We start from the raw sequence: 20,492 nt of genomic DNA on the forward strand, positions 1-20,492 counted from the left end.
TAACATCTCCAGTACTTGTGAGATATTGTTGCTGCATGTATACTGTATAACTGTAGAGTGTGATGCGGTCTACTGAAGGCTAATTCGTAATGTTTTCATTATTCTTCTTTAGCAGGCTTCAAACATAGGAATTTCCAGCAATTTGAAGGAAAAGAAAATGTAAACATTGGCTTAAAAAAAAGTGAATGTAATTTTGTGTAGGATATTAGTAACTGGTTCTGAAATATGTAAAAAAAAATTCATGTCCAACATGATTTTTTTATTTAATTATGAGCTTAACTGTCCTTTAAGTAATCATGCTTTTGTGGAGCTGAATTGAAGCCCACCCTTATACTGATTATTTACAAATGATAAATTAGCTGCTGAGTATACACTGAGCTATGACTATATGTCATTATTATGAGAGAATTGATGAGGTCATGTGATTAACAAATATTTTATTGTTTCTTCACATGTCTGATTTGTGAGGCTGATGAATATAGCAGCTGTTCATGTTGGCAGATGAGAACAATTCTCACTTTTTTACAAGAAACCCTTTGGATCCCTGAGCTTTGGCTTGTTGAAAGAACATTATTCAGCTAAAGTACAATGAGCTAGCAAAAACTGACTAGATGTTTTGTTTTTTATTTATTTATGTAGCTTTACTTTACTTTAGATTTGTTTTAGTCTCCATATAATTACTGTATCTAATATTTCCAGTTTGACTAACCAGAGACGGAGCTGAGGTTTTTGTCCTCTTCACATTTTAGCCTTTCTGTTCCAGTCATCCTGTAGGGTCCCCTGAAGTAAATGATCCTAAACCTCAGGTTTCAGAGGAAAATATTACAATAAACTTGGCTTTTCCAGCTCTGATAATTATAGCTTTGGCCGAATGTCTATTGCGTGAGGATAGAAGACATGTGATGCAAATACCAGAGCATTTTATTGTGATTACTTTTTTAACAGTAATCTCCACACTAATTTGATAATAGGACAATAAATGAATGTGCTCCTTAATGTCAAATGACATGCGTGTTAGGTTAACTGGTGACTAAATTGCTTGTAGGTGTGAATGTTAGTTTGAATGGTTGTCTGTATGTGTATGTTTCTCTGTGTTGACCCTGAGATACCCTGGAGACCTTCCGGAATAGAAAAGTGGTTAAGATAAAAGATGGATGGCTCTATAATGTGCTGCATGTGCACAGGTTTAGGGAGTCCAGTGGAGTTTATTATAACTTCTTGTTTAAATAAGTGACTCATGCAACTATTGAACATCACAGGTTCATGAGGTTTACTGTATGTTGCCAGGTTCTAAACATTAAAATTACCACTTAGATAGGTCAGATAGGTCTGCTGTTGTGCTCAGTTATGGCTGCTCTTGTATTATCATGCTGTGGCTAATAAAATCAATCTTTTCAAGTTTGTTGTAAAATGTTGAACATGACTAGTCACACTGTTATTGTCAATATTATCCTGCTATCTTAATAGTGTGGTGACCAAAGCATGTGACTACCTTTTCTGACTGTTTTTTAATTCACATGATGTAGTGAATGTACAGTAGGTGAGATTTCAACAGGCAGGCTGGAATGTGAACAAAATTATGTTTATTTGAACGGCATTTTTAACCATTGTTAAACCATTTTTAAATTGCATATCAAATAGAGAATTTTTTGTTTCTGTTTGTTGAGGATTTCACAGACAACATAGTTCACACAGACATATAAATTATGTAAGATTTAATATCTAACCTTCTGCTCACTACAAACATTGCTCATCTATAAATGGAACCAGAGAAAAGGGGCACCTGTGCAATAAATAGCTGAGGTGAAATAGAAGTTCTGAATGTCAACCTAGATATATAAGAGTATGTATGTATGTCTCCCCATCACCCTTTTTTACAAATTTAACTAAAGCTGTTAATGTAGGTTTAAGCACAATGACCTTCTATACATACATGTAACATGATGGGGTGCCAGCACTAAGTGTCACTGAATCTCAAAGTGCTTAAATAATGTATTGCATATGATTATGATATGATTTCACTACTCACACTGTTTTCCATGTTGAAGGTTTTTATTGAAGAAAGCACTGGAAGAAACAGAGTTAAGAAATGGAACATGAAGGTGCTGAGGTTGTTAAAAATAATATGTTGGGCTTGTGGTCTCACTTCATAGAATTCTTTCCATTTGTTCATAAGCATTTTAGTTTTTACTGTGTATGGTGCAGGAATTCTTTCCATTTTACAGTTTAACCTTTAACTAAAGCAGACATGTGTTGGATTTTAAAGTCTGAATGTGTTCTGTCACCTCTTACAAGTTTAAAGACTCCAAGACTTAAGGTGAAGGTGGCAGCACAGAACAATGTTACACAACAAGTAAAACACTGCATTAGGACCAGAATAAAAATTGTTCTTTTATGCAACGCAGAAGGTTTGGTCCAAGGATATGACAGGATAATTCATTCCCTGTAAGACAAATTATACATCAGTAGTAACTATATTTACACTTGAATTGCATATTTTCCATGTTTAACCTGTATGTCAGGCTTTCATTTGTCTTAATGAGAGATTTGTTTCAATAACAAGCAGTTTAAAGGGGAATTTAATGATGGGAGATTTTACTTAGATTTAGACTTTTTTTCCCTGACATATTAAAAACCAAAATCTTAACCCCATGTTGAACAGGGATTAATAAAGTACCTTTTAGTTTTTGTCTTCTCGTGGACTAAGTCACTTGGTTTTCTGGGGTTTTAAAACCACACTAGAGGAGGCGAGTACACAGGAAAAGGCTGATGGGGAGACTTTCTGGGGGTCAATATAGTTGTTTTCCAGCCTTAGTGCCATCAGAGTGGAATCTCCACTGTGGCTCAGGTCACAGATGCTTTCATCAGGGATACTCCTGGAAGGCAGAACATCATCATCTTAAATAGAGCTTATCATTATATGGAGACATGAGGCTGCAACAAACAAAACTTTTTCTATTGACTAGTATAATAAGTTATTTCATCGAATAATCAATAGATTATTTAGTCTTAAACATGTCAGAATAAAGTTTCAAATGGTCATCACATCTACTGTGTTCTATGCACATTTGGTTGTTTAAATTGCTGTTTAGCACCACGTTAAAAAATCTGCAGTACTTGATGAGGGCTAATTAAGGTTTACCACCCAGGGTGTCACCATGCTACTTTTATATAAAACCATGCCACAAGTCTGAGTGTGTGTGCCATGCGTGGACTTGAGAGAGACTAATGTGGTGACAAGGAACTTCCAGGTGGAACACATGAATCAACATGTTTTGTTTCTTGTCGTCAAGACGACACCGTCCAGTAAATGCTTTGTTTAAATATTGTTTGGCATGCTGTGATGAATGAGTCAGTTGTCTGGTCAGACCTTCTTTTGTTGTGGTACTTTTGAACGTTGATCTTAAAAGGATTATATTGATATTGACAGTTTCCTTCAGCACTGTCTTAAGTCACCTGGTTTTATTGGATTTTACCAGTTTAATCAAGGGTTATTTCAGTTAATAAAAGCTGGGTCACATGTGTTCATTGTTTCTTTAAATTTTTTAATAAATGAATGGGCGCTTCTTACCTGATCATGTTATTGTTGAGTCTCAGAAAATGTAAGTTGGTCATCTCATTGATGCCAGATGGCACAGTGATCAGCTGGTTGTGATCCAGACAAAGTTCCACCATGGAGTGATACGAGCCGAAGAATGACTCTGGCTCAACTCCCTCTCCATCCAGTTTGTTGAAGGAGAGGTAGAGATACTCTAAACCAGGTGCCATGTGGGCAAAGACGTAACCTGTGGAGTTTGAGAGAGAAAAGCTCAGTGCTGTAATATCTGCAAAAAGCATTTACCACACCCGCAGATAACAACTATCACATCTACAGATTAACAAGGTAGAACAAAAATGCCACATTAACGGGGGAGCCAAAAAAACAGGTCAGGATGAAGATCTAATTACCACCCCTGCACTCTGAGATCGGGTGGCAAGCACTAATGATAAGAAGTGAAGTACATTCTGAACATCAACTAGAAGATATGATTGCAGCACTATGAAAAATCAAACTACAATCGTCAGGCCAAAAAGCAGAAGTATACCACAGCAACATAGTCACTAAGATGATATTTTTGATCATTAGTCCGAGCACCAAGAATATTCAGTTTAAATTAATATTAAACACTCATTTTAGAGAAATATTAATTCACTGCAGTTCTTGATTGAATGAAAATGAAACACTAAAAATGTTACCTTTATATCCATTAAGTGATGCATTTATTGAATAGTTTGGCACTGCATTTCTTAAAATTAACATGTAAATATAAGCAAATGCACTTTTTCAGTGCATCAAATATAAATTTGCCCTGACTTTTAAAAACGGTTATAACAAACCAGGACATTTCAGGTCTACACTACTTAAACAAAAAGGACTAGCTGCATTATGTTATGCATGTCTTTTAAATATCTGGCAGGTTGATCAAGTTTGCTGTTAATATCCTCCCAACTCCAAAAACTTAGCCCTTCTCAAGTCTAGCACTTTCCACTTACCAGGTATCCTCTCAATTTTGTTTCCCACCAGCACCAGGTGGAGGAGAGATCTGGGTAGGTAGGATGGAACCAGGTAAAGTTCATTATGTGAAAGGTCTATGGATTCCAAATTTCTGCAAAGGAGTAAGGTAGCACAGATTTGTAAAAACATGGAGAAGAGACAACCAGTCAGACAAACTGACTGGTTTTTAAAAAATAACGAAAGAGAGACAACCATCCATTGCAGCACTGTTTATATTGTGCTAAAATAAATCTTACCTTACTAAAAATATTTTTTTGGTGGTGGCTAATTTGATGTTTCAAATTCACTACATTGCAACTAAATTACTGTTGTCATTGAAGGTCATTAGTGATTTCAGTCTGACCTGTGGTTGATCCAGGCCATGGGGGCAATCCTAGTCTCATCCAGCCTGTTGTGTCTGAGAGAGACCACATTCAGACTACTGGTCTGGTTGAAAGCAGTCTCTGAGATTTCCTCAATCAGGTTGTTCTCCAAGTAAAGCTCCTAAATGGCAGACGGAGGGAAAAAGACACAAGGGTTTTACTGGTAGAAATTCATGTATAATTACTCACATTAAGTAAGATCTTATTATATTATTTCTGATAAAAGCAACATGAACATAAGCATTAAAGGTTTTACAAGTTTGTGTTTACCGAGTACCTTTTGTTTGGAGATCTTGGCAGACAAGCCTGTGGTTTCTTGGGGAATGGTTTGATTTACAAATGGATAATTAACATTGGTTTTACAGTCAGTTTTTGTGAATATTATCAAACTAATTAGATGGCAGGGGGCCATAGACGTATGACATATTGATATATTCTAGGTGTCTACTTCGTAATTCTGCATCAGTTTTTGCTCAATAACACAGTCACTTTTGGCCATACACAGATAAAGTGGAATCCAAAGCTAATTAGCAAAAATAATAATAATAAAGATTTATCATATTGTCCATGGCAAGACAATGTGTGGTGGTTTAGGTTTATACATACTGTGTGGAAACTATCCAGTGTCATAACATGAAGTTGATTTTAAGGTGGATTTCAAGCAGCATGTTACTGGTGTTCTGCTGTGTTTGTGGTTAACCAGAGGCCATAATTACAAGTTGGGTGCACTGGATTCCCACAGGTAAAAGCTGAGTTTAATCACGGGAGGAGTCTTAAACATCAGAGCCAAAAGAAAATATTTATGCATCAGCAAAGCTCAGAATACAGTCAGTTATTTAAAAGGACTCAGTTAATGTTGCTGACTGTCTTTGTGTTGTTGGTGGGTTTGAGTTTCTGGATTCCTATGGCTTCACTTTCATTGGCTGGTAAAAATGAAATGTTGGCTTTGTTTTTTATCAGCTCCCCAAACAAAATCAAAGGCTGCAACAAGCTGTTCCCTTCTGGATTTTATAGTCAAAGAATATTTCAAAAATGTTTTTTTTTCCACAATGGGCAATTTCAAGTTATTAGCCATGGAGACCACCAGTACCACTTAGACAGTTTTTCTGTGTTGGCACCTTGACATAAGCAGAAGTCTGCAGTTGCCCATGGCTTTTTAACCCAACAGTGGGAATTCATGGGGCAGCAGAGTCTCTCTGCTAATCTTAGCCCACTCGCTTTTATCTCTCATGTTAACATTGTTGTTAAGTTACTGTTTGAACTTAAGATAAGATGTTTCTGTAAAAGGGCCCCCGGACTTTTCAAAGGTCTGGCTTTGAGAGTCATCCCAGTGTGAAGAATGAGGCGGCATTGGCCGAAAGAATGTCGTAAACAGATATTACTTCTTACCAGCAGTGAAGAGGGAAGGCCCTGTGGTATGGTGCGGAAGTAGTTTCTGCCCAGTCTGAGGTAGGAGAGCTGGATGAGGGGAGTAAAGGCCAAAGGACTTAGATTCCCCTCACTCAGCAAATTTCCTTCTAACTCCAGGATCACCAGGTTGCGCAGATCTTGAAGATATATATAGAGATTAACAAGATTTTGAATTACAAGCGATTTTCATCCATTGGAGAAGAGGTTTGGTTATAGTCTGATGAATAAAACTTCGAAGCACCTTAATTAAAATTCAACTTCAACATGCTACTTGTTTCCAAAATGTTCAAGCAAATGTCAAAGTTCCGATTGGCTGAACAAGACTTTAAGATCTCTTTCACAGAAAAACACCAAAACTGTACTTTCAGAAAGCTCGTTGGTAGACAGGTAAATGACACTGCTTGGCACTATGACAGTAGCATGATGTCAGTGTGGAGGTACATTATGATATTCTACCTTGGAAACTGTTTTCTTCAATCCCCCTCAGTCTGTTCTCATTGATCTTCAGTTCCTGCAGGGCGGTGGGGAGGTGGGAGGGAATTGTTTCTAAAAGGTTCCCATCCAAGTACAGACGTGTCAGCATCTTTAGAACCTGACAAAAACACACAGGTATTAGTCATACTGGGAGGTATATGATGGTGAAGTGCAGAGGTGACTATGCTTTTTATCCCTGTTTCAGATGGTACCTATTTACATGTGTTTGTTATGTTAGCAAGTAAAATCTTTAAAGTTTCTAAAAGTCTTACTCATTCTACAGTTTATTTATGTCTCTCTGTTTGTTCTGACACTTTTTTGAAAAAATTTGCATTGCTATATCACAGAATTCATTTTATTGGAAGCAGCTGTCAGAGAGATCATAGACATTATTTTGGGGAAAAGGTTGGCTTTTATTCTGAAATGCTGTAGTGGTCTAGTTTAAAAGATTGTCTTACTTTGAAGGCATTCGCATCAATGCCAGCAGATGTAAGTTTGTTTTTCTTGAGGTTTATCCATTCCAGGTTGGGGATGCCATTAAAGGCTTCTGCTGGGATGCCGCTAATGTTGTTGCCTGCAGGACACAAGAGTTTCAGTAAGCCAACACTGAGAACAGGAAACAACTTTCTATGTGCATTTTCAAATTGCTGATCGGATTTGTCCAGTAGCTTGAATCCTTTATTTTCACAATTTAATGTATTTCTAATAGTTCTTTAACTAATTTACCAAAACATCAGAAAGCAGCCTATAATTTAGACAATGAAATCACCATAATTGACAGGTTTCATTAACTTCCGATAAATAATGTTATTGCTGTATAGACACAACTTATTTCCTCCGTTATGTCCAAACTTAGCCAAAGATCGTTTCTGAGCAAAAAGGCGCATCATTCCATTATATAATTTCATAATAATAAGTGGTGTTTTTGTTTGCTTATTGTAGACTGGTTTGTCATCAGTTTCTGGATCTTAATTTAAAACTTCAAATTATTCTATATCCATAATTTAAAAGATAAGTCTGTAAAGTTGAAGGTTTATTAATGGATTCAGATTGAATAAAATACAATATGTGTTATGGCTCCTTGTTTGTGCTATGGTGTCACTTACCCTCCAGACTGAGAGATTTCAGCTCAGGGATCGACAGAGGAGGGAAGTGGGTTAGTTTTGCATTTTCACATGTCACCGTGACATCAGAGATATCGCAGCCTGGAGGGAGACCTCCTCTATCACCTGCCACTACCTCTCTCTCCTCCCCTTCCTCCTCCACTTCCACAGCCTCCTCCACCTCCTCAGCCTCCTCCACCTCCAACTCTGTCTCTAGCTCCTTTAGCTCAACTGTTACTACTGGAGGTCCTGGGATTGGAACAGAGACAAGGTCTGGTTCCTCGGGTTCTTCAGGTTCAGGGAGCATCTTAAATACATCTCCTCTCAGCCACACCTCCTCCTCTTCCTCTGCCTCCTCTTGCCGCTCCTCCTCTGCCTCCTCTTGCCGCTCCTGTTCCTTCTCTGCCAGAGCCAGTAATTCCTCCCTTTCATTATCTTCCTGCTCCCTTCTCTCCTCTTCTAGCTTCCTTTCTTTCTCCCTTGCTTCTCTTTCTGCTTCCTCCTTCTGTTTTCTGTCTTCTTCTTCCTGCCTTCTCCTCTCCTCCTCTAACTCCTTCCTCAACTCTTCCTCCTCTTTTGCCACCTGCTCCCTTAAGGCCTCCTCCTCCTCTTGTCTCCTCTCCTCCACTATCTTCCTCTGTTTCTCTGTTTGCTCCTTCCTCTGCTTTCTCCTCTTCTTCCTTGCTTCATCCTTCTTCCTCTGGCGCTCCTCTTCCTCACGGTGTTCCTCTTCCTCTCTCCAGAGGATTCGCTGGATTTCCTCCTGGGTCAGCGGCCTCACGGGCTCACTGGGGTCACTAGAAACTGAGGAGTCACCAGAAAAGTCAAGGCTGAGGTCAAGGTCTAGCATTGGTGCAGGGTGGTGCGGGGCAGCCAACCAGGTGAACAGGAGGTGGGTGAGTGGAAGTAAAAATGGGACAGTATGGAAAAGAAGGATGGACAAGTATAGAATAGAAATGGGGGAATAGAAAAGACAAGAGTGATTGAAACACGAAAAGAGGGGGAAAAAAAGAAAACTAAAAGAGAGTGATACAGGGTAGATATGAAAGTTGATGAAGACAGACAGACCAAATGATAGATGGACAGAGAAGAGGTGGACAAAGACGGTTGTGTGTTAGTGTCATAGCCAGACAGGTACAAGACTAGCTTGTTATAACTACAGAGCAGACTGCTGCTGTAGACCAGTCTGAACTAGATCTCACCAAATTGCATGTGTATAGACATAGTCATAGTAAAGTTGGTATTTTGCTGCTGGCTTGATAATTCATTTAATTCAATTTTGATTTTGATTTTTATGTCTACGTGAGTTTTATTAAACTGAATTTAGGTTTTACAGATTGTGACAGTGTATGTGAAGCTTCAAACTTGGATTATAATTTGATGGAAATACATTTCTGTATAAGCAAATTGTGGTCAGAGAAGGAAAAGATTATTTTAGATGATTTCATAATGACTTGAGCAAATTAAATGTGATAATATTTTTTACCTGGATAATATGAATAAACTCGATCCGTCAGTGCTTACTGCTAATTACTATTATTAGCATTTGGTGCTCGATAAGAAATACATTTGTTTCAGCTGTAAAATGTTTCTCTCAGGATTTGATTTTTAACATCTTTTTAATAAACAAAATGTAATTGATAAACATTCACCAATATGTCAGTGTATTTTTTGATACATTGGCATAACTCTCAAAAAGTTGCTAATGATTGTTACTTATGAACTCATAATTCCAAATAAAAATAAAAATTTATAACTAAAAAGCTTATCTTACTTTTAATATTATTAACATTGACTCAATAATATCAAGTTTTTTGGACTGTGCTTCTGTAAAAAAAAAATTTTTTTGTCCATTGGTTGCACAATGCATTTTCCCTTTTTCAAATGACATTCCAATTCTTTCAGTTTCAGTTTAAATTGCTCGGTTCGTGAAGGTGTTTTCCTTTTTCGTCTGGTTAGACATGTTGGGGGATCGTGTGTCTCTTTGCTGTCCAGGTCCGCTTCTGTGGACCACATCATTTTGTTCAGGAAAGAAAAGCACTGGATCAATTTATTGTATGAATTGTATTTGAAATGTTGTTAATTTGTATTGCTGCAAAGAATATTATTTATTATATATTGTAAAGTATATGGGACCAACTTTAGCCTTTTAGTCATTTGTACATTTTCCCTTCATAGTAAACTCAACTGTACAAACAGCAGTGTATACACAATGTATGCATACATATACAGCATGTATGTGTTTCTATTACTGTCATCAGGTTAATGCTGTATTAAACTACTAAGTTTCTGTCAATTCAATTACTGCAGTATATTGCGTACATCTGCAAATATTTCCATTTGCATTAGAGGATTTACACAGTAAAAGTCATTGCACAGTTTTATGAGTGTTTTTATGGACAAGACTTTTGTTTAAAAGCATTAAAATTATGGGATGTTACACTCTCATTATCAAATTTCTACTACACACCTTGTGTAGACATTGTGATGGCTTAAGTTAACATTAGCTAACGGTACATGTGGCAGTAGCAGTGTTAACCTTGAGTACAAAAGGTTGATTTTTACAAGCAGTAGGAAGTGACAAGTTCCTGCTGTGCTCATTTTGATGTCTCCAGACAATTTCACTTATTTTGGTCTGTTTACTACCACATCTTTCAATAACAGCATCATATGTTGTAGATTCAGAGTCTGCATTTTGATCAGATTGAATTGACAGTAAAGCAACCCATCATGGACATGTTGAAAACATGATGTGGTAATTCCCAACATTCAAATCTCTAAAAATTCACAACATGTAAATTGACTCACAAAATGTGCTAATCACATTTTAAAAGCCACGGTGGGCAAAGATAGCAACATGCTGAGGCCTCAGAGATGGAAAGTGTGTACTTTAATCTCTAGTGTCACAAAACAGATTACATAAAGAAGGGTTTCATTCCCTAACTTCCAGTAAAGTTTGTAGTTTGATGAGATCAGAATCCGATTCAGAAATACTTTATTAATACCTGAGGGGAAATTGCTTAAAAATGTACTCTTAACTCCTAACAAATGGTTACTGGTGAGAAAAGAAAGTAATATTTTCTGCTCTGAGCTAAAATATATAAGCATTGTTGTGTACATAGTGATGAAAAAGTTTAGTTTTTTTACCTGAGATTTAAAATGATTAGTCCTACACTGCGTTCACCAAATTACCAAAGGCTATTAATAAAATGACATCATTTTTGCACACTATACAGTCATTTTTGTAATTGACATTTTGTAAAAGTGAAATTTGACTGTTTATGATTGTGCTAATTGAATGAATGAATAAATAGAACCCTTTGAAAACTGGTCAATGTTGTCAGATATGGGAATCTCTGTTGCCTTGTTATGTTGCACCATGGCATAGTCACATGTTGTGTTTCTACCTGGCTCCATGCAGACGGGGCAGCACTCCCCAGCAGGGGTGAAGGGGAAATGGCAGCGTGTTGTGGGGCAGGTGATCTTGTCACAAACCACCTGCCCTCTGGTACACAAACAAGTCACACAGGGCTCTGGAGACCAGACGGCCTCGTCGAACATGGTCAGACCCCGGTACACACATTGGCCCTGCTTACCTGAAACAACACATTAAAGTCACTTAATTATAGTGTAAAGTCAAAATTACAAGCATTAAGCAGTAATATGGCAGTGGGGAACAGCATGATGTGAATGGAGTCCAGAATACAGTATAACTTTATAAAGACCCTCATGGGAAAATGGACCCAAACTTTATGTATTGTTCAGTAGGTGTCAGGGTTGGTGATTAGGATCACACATGTACTTGGAGCATACAGTCACAAGTTTAATACAAACATATTTGTATTAAACTTGCGATTGCATTTTGATTTGCAACAACCTGTACTGGAGTAATTGCTTAAATGTGTTTAGTCAAACTAAAGCCTGTACTTAACTATCAGAACTAAACAAAGTAGTAATTTGGAGTGTTCCCCCTCCTACCCTCTGCATTAAGTTCACCTTTTAACATCATACCTGGAACAGGAGGAAGCTGTGACTGAGAGTGAGTCACTAGGAAAGATTGTAAACCACTGTGATACTGCAGGAAGAGGTGTTTTGTGTGTATTTTAAGTCCGTCCTGTCTGTCATCTATCTTTTCTAATGGTATGCTTTTTTGTCAAATCTATAGGAACACAGGTAGTTAAGCAGCTCAGGTTATTTCTCTTAAATACTGTCTCTAAATTATCTCTAACCTTTTTACCATGAGCTGTGTGACTGTCACCCTGTCATCTTTACTAGAGCACATACTTTAGAGCTTTTCTTTTCTTTTTAAAATATTGTCTTGCTACCATGGCTCATGCTCTTTGTCTAGTAAATTGCAGGGCTTTGTTAAAATAATACAGCAACCATCAGACTCTGCTGTGACACCATCATTCTGGGTTATCAAGTGTATATTTGTATGTGTTTTACATTTAATAGACAACAATTTTGTTAATTTGTTTATACCTATATAATTTGTTTATATATATACATACATATATATATATATATACACATATATATATACATTTTTCAATCAAATACACAAATCCTTGTTTCCAGCTTTACCAGTGTGAGCAGTAGCTGCGGCTCTTGATTAAATATCACTGTAAACTAGATATCTTTTGGACTGTTGATTGGTTTTACAAAACAATACAGACTTTATGCATAATTTTGGGTTTACATATTATTGTGCTGTGGTTCTACTAAAAATATATTTTGGATTATTTACAATTCCAAAAAACTGCTTATTTGTGTTATTGTCTTGTATTGGCTCTTTATTGAGCACGTCCTCAGCTCTATATGAAACTGTTTGACTCCTGTTTCTTGAGGCAACACAGCTCTTTAAATGCACTCTGTTCTGATTGTCCAGCTTGTTGAAGTCTGCCAGTGGGCAGACTGTAAAGAGTTGGTAGATATGACTGTGTATGTCGTAGACATGAATGGAGCTCCATTTATATAGGATTGTTGGAAACTTCTTTTGAGGCTCCAGAGAAAGGCTCTAGGAACTGCTGAAAAGCCCCAGGAGAGTCTTAGGAAAGTCCTTTTGGAGTTGCTTAATATGGACACTCATTATCACATCACAGTTATTAAAATTGGTAATAAAATGGCATTTGTGCAAGACTATGAGGTCAGATGATTAAGCTTCAACCACACATAAAGAATGAGATATGTCTGAACGTTGAATGGAAAAAAACTGTTTGTCTGACATCTGTGACTTTCTTCTTCTGTAAGCTGCAGTCTGACCTGTTTTTTACAGTACATTGGTCACTGTCTGTTCCATTGAACACAGAGTAAATATGTTCTCATATTTCAAATGGCATAAACACAACCAAATGAAAAAGTTCCCAACATCAGACTGCTACCATGTTCACTTCTAATTACATAATACTAATGTTATTAGTTGAAACTTCCACATGGTTTTAAGTTTCTTGTTTGGAGTCTTTGTCCTCATCTCTGTGTGGGAGTTTTCAGGATTTTTTTTATGATGAGCTCTTTTCCAACATACGGTTTTTCTCTTCTGTTCATGTTGGAATGTAATGATTTGTCATTAAATTACTAAGCTGTAATAACAAGCAGCTTCATTATGAGAACAAGATGCCTCCCAGTCAAGCTGAGCTGTTTTTCTAAATGCCCTCGTGCATCCATCTGAGGCATTTTTATTCAGTTAAAGGTTTTATTTTACTGTATTAAAGTTTTATTGACAAGAACTGTTATGTAATGAACCACTTAAAGGTTCTGGTCAGATTTACTGTACAGTTACGTTTCCTGCTTGTGTGCCATTTAAAGCTGCATAAAAGTCACATTGTTTTCTAAATAAAACAGGCTTTTTGTGGATTGTTTCTGGATGTGTTACAGATATTATATATGTACACACAGTAAAGGCTGGAACATTTCTTTCCATTTACACATAGGCAAACCCGCAGTGGTGTTGCTTGGCAACTTTCAAACAGTTGTTTCTCTATATTTTGAGTACAACATTACTTCTGAATATCCTTGTCAGAGTGTTTCATTTTGGTCTGCCTCTTGACTGGAAGTATAATCATTCATCTTGTTTCAAACAGCATTACACATTCAAAGTTTAAATTATTTGCTAAACAGAAAAGCCAGATGTTTGCTCTTTTCAATTTCTCCTGTGAGGATTTGCTGCTTTTCTCAGTTGTGTCACTGTAGAATACTATTAAAGCTTTGGACTGTTGGTCAGACAAAAATACTGCATAATAAACATTAGCGCAGCGAGATTTACAGTTTGTTGCAGCTCTAATTCGACTAAAGGTGCCTATATTGATCTTTGTGCAAAGATCTGTTTATGTTTTAATATGTGGTTTTGCTGAAATTTTGTAGTGTCAGACAAAAACCAGTACATCAGCATATCAGCTAAATATCTGTCTATTCATACATCCACTATCTTAGCTCCTTCTCCTATTAAACAGGATTGATGGTCAATGGAGAAGTTGTTGTACAGCCCAACACACTCCATTATAATGGGATCCTAGCCTGAAGTGGGCCGGTCATTTTTAAATACTGCATCACCCTAAAAGCCATAGTCAGCCGGAGAATCGGGGGCAGGGATGTTCTTAATCTGAAGCCGCAGCACTTATCCCTTCACCACCCTGCTGCCCCAAGTGACACCCAATCACTTGTCTTTTAATATTAGCTTAAAGTGATGTCAAGAGACAAGGTGATGGGCCTGCAGTGTGTGAGCTTTCTATAATTATGGTTATGTAACATGGTCTGTATCAGATCAGGTGATAAAATTAAATTTAACTGCAATTGATGTCAACACTAAAATCATGGTCAGAACGGATTAGCTGCTGAGTGAATTGTCACTAAGCTTGATTTAAAAGCAAGGTACTGCTTCCACAAACCTGGGATAACGTTGTAGCTGGATTTCTGTTCTTGAACACTCCTGTAGGGCAGGAAGAGAATGTTTCCTTGGTTTTCTCCAGGCTCCACTGGGATCCTGGGATCAGGAATCAGTCGAATCTTATAAGGTTTAGAATGCCCCGCTCTGGTCCGCCTATGGCCTGCAACAAATTGTCATATCACAATCTTTTATATATTTTCCCAAACTTTTTAGACAGACAGGATTATCCAGAACCACTGGATTTCCAATCATTTTAGTTTATTACTTTGCAGATGTCAGGAACCGATGTGTCCCAGATTTAAACTAAGCGTATTTGTTCTAAGTTTTGGATTAAGTCCCAACAAATTATTTTAGCCATGAGATGAAAACGTCTTGTCAGCAAGCCAGTTCTTGATCTTCCTAAATCTCTCACTAGAGACTAATGTTAATGTTACATTTATTATTGTTATTCTAAGTCAACAGACTATAGAAATATAACTACAAGCATATCCAGTGAAACAGATACAGTTTATCAAATTAGTAGTAGACTAATACAGAAATTCCAGCACAATTGCTAACATGGATTTCCCAAGATTTATGAGGTTTTCTTTATGAAGTGGCGTCTTACCTTGTCCATCCTTCTTCTTTCCTTTGCGGGTCTCACCGTCTTGGTTGTGAGATCTGTTCCTGGCCTCGGCATCTCGGATGGTCAAGAGAACCAGCAGCCACAGACTGGCCACCGCCAGCCACCACCTCATCCCTGCAAAGCAGCACAGACCATAATAGTTTGCCTCACTTACCACAGAGCTGCTCTTTCTGACACCTCACTATGAGAACTTTAAACATTTTCTCTACGTTGCATTGTATAACTTAACAAAAAAAGGCAAAGTTATTTTTATTATTTTTTAGTCTGAACACAAGCAGTCATACAGTTTTTAATACACACTTTGGTCAGTACCCATAATTAATATCGATGTCCAGACTTAGACTTCATATTTTACTTAGCTGGAATTTAGCGAGTTGATGGAAAAGGCAAAAGGAAACCATAAAACACATATATGTTTCCCAGTAGCAATAGTTGGAGATCAAAAGTTGAGAAACACTGCAACCCCCCCCTCCCAATAGTCTTGAGGTTTAAGGCTCTGGCTAGGAACTGCAATGTCCAGGTTTGATTCAGACTGGGGATCTTCAATTTATGTTGGTTCCCATCTCTCTTCCTTTATCCTAACTGAAACCAAACAGACATATCCATGCTCCTTTCCGCTCGGAGAGACATAAACAACAGAAAGAAAGAAGGGTTTACCTGCAGCAGCTTCTCAGACAAAAAAAGCTTTGAGTGCTTCTGCTGGTCCTCATATAACTCTGTGCTGTGGTGCTAATAACCAAAACCCTGCGTGTGTGTGTGTGTGTGTGTATGTATGTATAATGACTAGTCTATAGACAGCAGTCCTGTCATTACTAAAGCGGAGACCTGACTAACACACACCTTCACACACCTAACAGTTTGTTTTCTGTCTGATTCTGCCTCTGAAAGTAGTGCATTGAACCCACTCACTTTATCAGCCTCAATAATAGTAATAAATGTGCTGCATCTGAGCCTCAGTGCACGATGGGAGTTGATGGTTGTGTTGGATTATAGGAGCCTCTGATTTGTTGGGATGGTGCCCAGATAAGCCTGTGTCCAGAAGAAGACATTTGCTTTTTGTTAGTCTGCAGGCCCCTAAACTTCACTGCTAATTTACCTTTTCTTATTTCTTGTGTTTACAAGAACAAAGGTGTGTATTTACTTAACTTTTATTAACTATTCCTATTAACTATTTATTGACTATTAGTATTAACTTATTCCCTTGTTTCCAACGGCCTAACTGCCTTGAGTGCATTGCCATCACATTCTGGGCTGGGGCAGATTTGTATGTAGCCTAGAAAAAAAGATGAGGGCCGTATAATGCAAAGGTTATAGGCATGAAAAGTAAAGTGAAGATGTTTTCCAGGACATTGAGAAAGTGCAGTGAACAAAAAAAAAACATTATGTCAGTCAATTTACTGTGACATCATCAACATTTCCATTTAAAGCAGGGCTAATTCAGCAAAACTACATTTGCACACATCTTTTTACCAGGCAGGTAGTGTACTGTAGCTAGGTTGAAACATCTTGAAGAGGGAATTTAACCTGTCTCTTCATGTAATCCCAGACCCACTGTGTTGAGATGTTAAGATCAAAACTCTATGAAGAGACCATAGCACCTTTTGGAAGACTTGTTCTTGTCTCCAAAGTCATTTATGGTTCTCACTGTACAACTGGGATTGTTGTTTTGCTGAAGGATTAATTTTGCACCCATCAGATTCCATCTTGATGGTATTATAGCCTGTGTTCCAGTACTGAATCATTTTGAGTTTGTCATAACTGACAGTTGTAGAATGATTAGGAAGTAATTTCACATCTATAAAATGACCCGTCCTAACCGTAAAAAATGTAAACGGTGATTAATTGGTTAGCATTCACCTGCAGCTCCCATTAATTGTTTCCAGAGCATCAGTGCACACATTAAACATCACGCTAGAGTAAGAAGGTCTTTCTTATCTGCGATATCAACCAAGCTCTCTCTTAATCAATTGCATCTTCTTTTGGTCAAGTCAAATTTTAGTCTGCAGCTGTACAGCCTAGAGGTCTGGACACACAGCTCTAAGACCCTCCCACCTTACCTCAGCACTGACCAATAGGAAGCCAAAATCCCATGCCGACCAGGAGACAAAGAGAGAGAAAGAGTCCCATGTGTGCTGAGGCAGAGAAAGGAGGAGGGAGGGGAGAGAAATGGAAATATTCAGTAGTTCAGTTTCTGGATGTGCAGGCTCAGACGGAGAGACGTCCAGCAAGAACAGCACAGGATAAAAATAACCTTTGAGGCTGTGTTTGTATTTTAATGAAACCCAGACATCCTTTAAGCTGCAGTTTTGTTCAGCTGCTGTTTGTGCTCCTCTGTGGGCCTACATGAGAAATGCCTTAGTAGTGGACTTGGAGATATTGAAAATTACATGACTTTCTTTTTACTTATACATTGTTAATTGATAAGGTATTGGCTTTGCATGTTGCCTTGAAGTGTGACTTTGTTAAGTCCTTTTCTATAATCTGTTTAGGTCTTAAAATGTCTACTTTGCTTGACCTCTCTCTCTGATTACCTCACTGTCCTTGTTGTGTTTCTAGCCAGTGGTTCCAACTCCCTCTGAGCGTTCTCCTCTACTCAGATACTAATGATAGCTTGGCTGTATTGATTTGTCTTTACTATTCCTCTTTATTTAAAGTAGGAATTGACCTGTACAAATTCATCAGCATTAATATGGTACAGTAATGTTGATGTGAAGATTGGATGTGTGTAGATTGTGGTAACTTTAAGTTTCTACAGTGAAAAGGAATTTAAAGGTTTTTTACCTCATGTGTTCTAACTGCAGCTGATGAACCGTAAGTTAACAAAAACAAAAACTAGCCTCCCAGTTTTACAAAATCAGGCCATTTTATTACTTACCATATTTATTATATTATTTACAATACAATATTTATTTATAAATTACAATATTTATTACAAAACTGCAGTTCTTATGTGAGGTTTTCCTCTTAAATCAGTTTAAGGTTGAAGACTAGCTTCTGGTTTTGTTTGTAGACTAATGTAGAACTCTGATCCACTGTGTTTCCGGTACAACAGCTTTGTTCTTGTAGAGCCGACTGATTTAAGTCAGTGCAATGACATCGGGAAAGTTTTGCTTTGCTAAATCTGCATGTCGCACAGCCTTATGAAAGAGGCACTGCTGAGTTTTTATCATGTTTTAATAAACATTCAGATATTTAGTTTCAGAGTTGCTGATAAATTATTGTGTACCAGCAAAACCAAGACAGAAAAAATTGCAACTGAAAACCTGGTTCTATATATAAAGAGCGTCTCTGATTTAGTTGACACAAATCTCCCCAAATCTCCAAATGTTCTCTGTTCTCAATTAATGTTCTGAAACACCACAGAACATCGGCAGCAGGCTGAGGGGAAATCTGGGGAGTGTTGTATCAGAGTCGTGTCTTAAAACTTGTAGAGTCTTGTTATTTCAGGTCCGTGCTACGTTTAGCTACATGTCTCCTTCTGGTTTTCTTATGAATCTCAGATATTGGTCTTTTGCTCCGTTATGGACCTGTGAAGAAAATAACCTACAGCAAAACCTTCTGCAGCAACAGACACAACAGTTTACAAATCAAAAGGCAGGCAGACAGACAGTGAGAGAGGGGAGGAGCTGAGGACAGACAGACATTAACTCTACATTACCAGCAGTTTGAAGGTGGACGCAGGACTTGAGACCAAATTCTCCAACACTTATTTCTCCTCCTCTGGTTCTGCAGGAGCTCCAGGAGAGGTGTGGGTTTGTTGCTGTGTGATGACACTGCAAGTGTGTGTGCTCGCTTCTCGCCGTGTCCCAAAGCGGGGAGCAGTTGTGTAGAGCTGAGCAAGCTAATAGAGCTGGGAAGCAGAGCCAGGATTACTATACTGTAGCTGAGACAAAAATAGAGAGAGAGAGAGGTCTCACATCTGTCTTCCTGTCTCGTGGAGGACACTGCCAAAATGCTGCAGGACATCCATGGAGGACTACAAAGCAGACAAGCACAACTTAAATATCCACATGTTACACAGTGAGGAGAACAGAAACAGAATTTCTGTAATAAAAAGCAGATTCATAAAGATGAGACGATACTGAAAGTTTTGTCAGACTGAGCGGAAAAGCTGGAGTGTACAGAAGGTCAGAGGTCACAAAAGACCAAACATCCCACTTCAGTCCCACAGAAAACCCAGATGGAGGAAACATTTCAGAAGCACACAAACTCTAAACTGAATGAAAATAAATATCATCTTAATCCTAAAAAGATCATAAATGATCAGCATGAAATAATTACATAGGAAAATATATAAAATATTATCTAGAGAGTTTCCTGACACTATGCCCCAAAGGATTAACAAGAGGTTCCAGTGGTCATTTAACATGCTTACTGAAACTGAATGAACTTAAATGACACTAAGAGGAAGTTTCTTTTATTTTGCCTTTGTTCATCGAGATGATCATACAGCAGAATATGTTCAACAAAAACTGTGTGATGCAGAAACTGGTGTTAAACATTAGATGAATACGTGTAACTTTGTGATCCCTGTATGAATGTGAATATATCCCAGTCACAGCTGTTTTCTTCAAAGGCAGAAGACAAACATCAACATTTACTGTGAACAACAGAAAGACAGTAGGAAAAATTAAAGTGATCTGTTTCAGAGTAGAAATGAGCAGCGTCCTGGTTGTGATTACAGACAACACACAGCTGCAGATGCCTCTAAGTTGAGTCACCTGAACACACGTGTCACCTGATGAACACACCCCCAAATTAGTGAAAAACTGTGCCTGAGGGGGTGTGTGAGTGTGGGGTTTTTCCCCCCTGAGCCAAGACTGTAAAATGATTCAGATTAACACATTGATCAGATCAGATTTCACTCCAGAATCAATAGACTTTCATTCAGAAATCATTAAACGTAACGTCCTTGAACAGTAATGAATAATTTCTTTCACATGTGGATGGAACTAAAGCATTTTTCATTCATCAACACTAAAACATGAGCTCACATTCAGAATATTTGCTTCTCTGGTTTCCTAATGAGTCCTTATTACAGTTTAATGTGCCTGCAGAAAAGTCTCCATGTACAAACTTG

At 37.8% G+C, this 20,492-nt stretch overlaps 2 protein-coding genes across 9 annotated transcripts in view; one reads left to right on the forward strand and one right to left on the reverse strand.

The window, feature by feature from the left end:
- Window positions 1-20,492, forward strand: part of cenpp (centromere protein P) — a 75,685-nt gene that overhangs the window by 52,856 nt on the left and 2,337 nt on the right. The gene's annotated exons all lie outside the window — the stretch shown is intronic.
- Window positions 1,567-19,423, reverse strand: ecm2 (extracellular matrix protein 2, female organ and adipocyte specific). 7 transcript variants are annotated; one of them, XM_067503513.1, is made up of 13 exons: window positions 19,071-19,423; window positions 15,395-15,526; window positions 14,789-14,947; window positions 11,312-11,500; window positions 7,908-8,747; window positions 7,260-7,375; window positions 6,784-6,919; window positions 6,307-6,464; window positions 4,899-5,038; window positions 4,534-4,646; window positions 3,572-3,785; window positions 2,678-2,876; window positions 1,567-2,443 (listed from the first exon to the last, which is right to left on the reverse strand). In XM_067503513.1, exons 2-12 carry the CDS (start codon window positions 15,522-15,524, stop codon window positions 2,708-2,710), a joined length of 2,364 nt encoding a protein of 787 aa, XP_067359614.1. In that variant the 5' UTR covers window positions 15,525-15,526; window positions 19,071-19,423; the 3' UTR covers window positions 1,567-2,443; window positions 2,678-2,707. The 7 variants fall into 7 exon arrangements, with proteins under 7 accessions (XP_067359614.1, XP_067359610.1, XP_067359615.1 ...); XM_067503509.1 differs by having other exon boundaries at window positions 1,567-2,876; window positions 19,071-19,422; XM_067503514.1 differs by having other exon boundaries at window positions 1,567-2,876; window positions 7,908-8,708; window positions 19,071-19,421.

Source organism: Channa argus, chromosome 5 (assembly GCF_033026475.1).
Source record: "Channa argus isolate prfri chromosome 5, Channa argus male v1.0, whole genome shotgun sequence".
In the NCBI taxonomy this organism is placed as follows: Eukaryota; Metazoa; Chordata; class Actinopteri; order Anabantiformes; family Channidae; genus Channa; species Channa argus.

Excerpts from the sequence above, each read along its gene's own strand:
- ecm2 (XM_067503513.1), bottom strand. The coding sequence starts at position 15,524 with ATGAGGTGGTGGCTGGCGGTGGCCAGTCTGTGGCTGCTGGTTCTCTTG. Across the intron at positions 11,501-14,788 it reads CAGCTACAACGTTATCCCAG|GTAAGCAGGGCCAATGTGTG; the intron begins GTTTGTGGAAGC and ends GTGTTGTTTCAG. Across the intron at positions 4,647-4,898 it reads ATGGCCTGGATCAACCACAG|AAATTTGGAATCCATAGACC; the intron begins GTCAGACTGAAA and ends ACTCCTTTGCAG.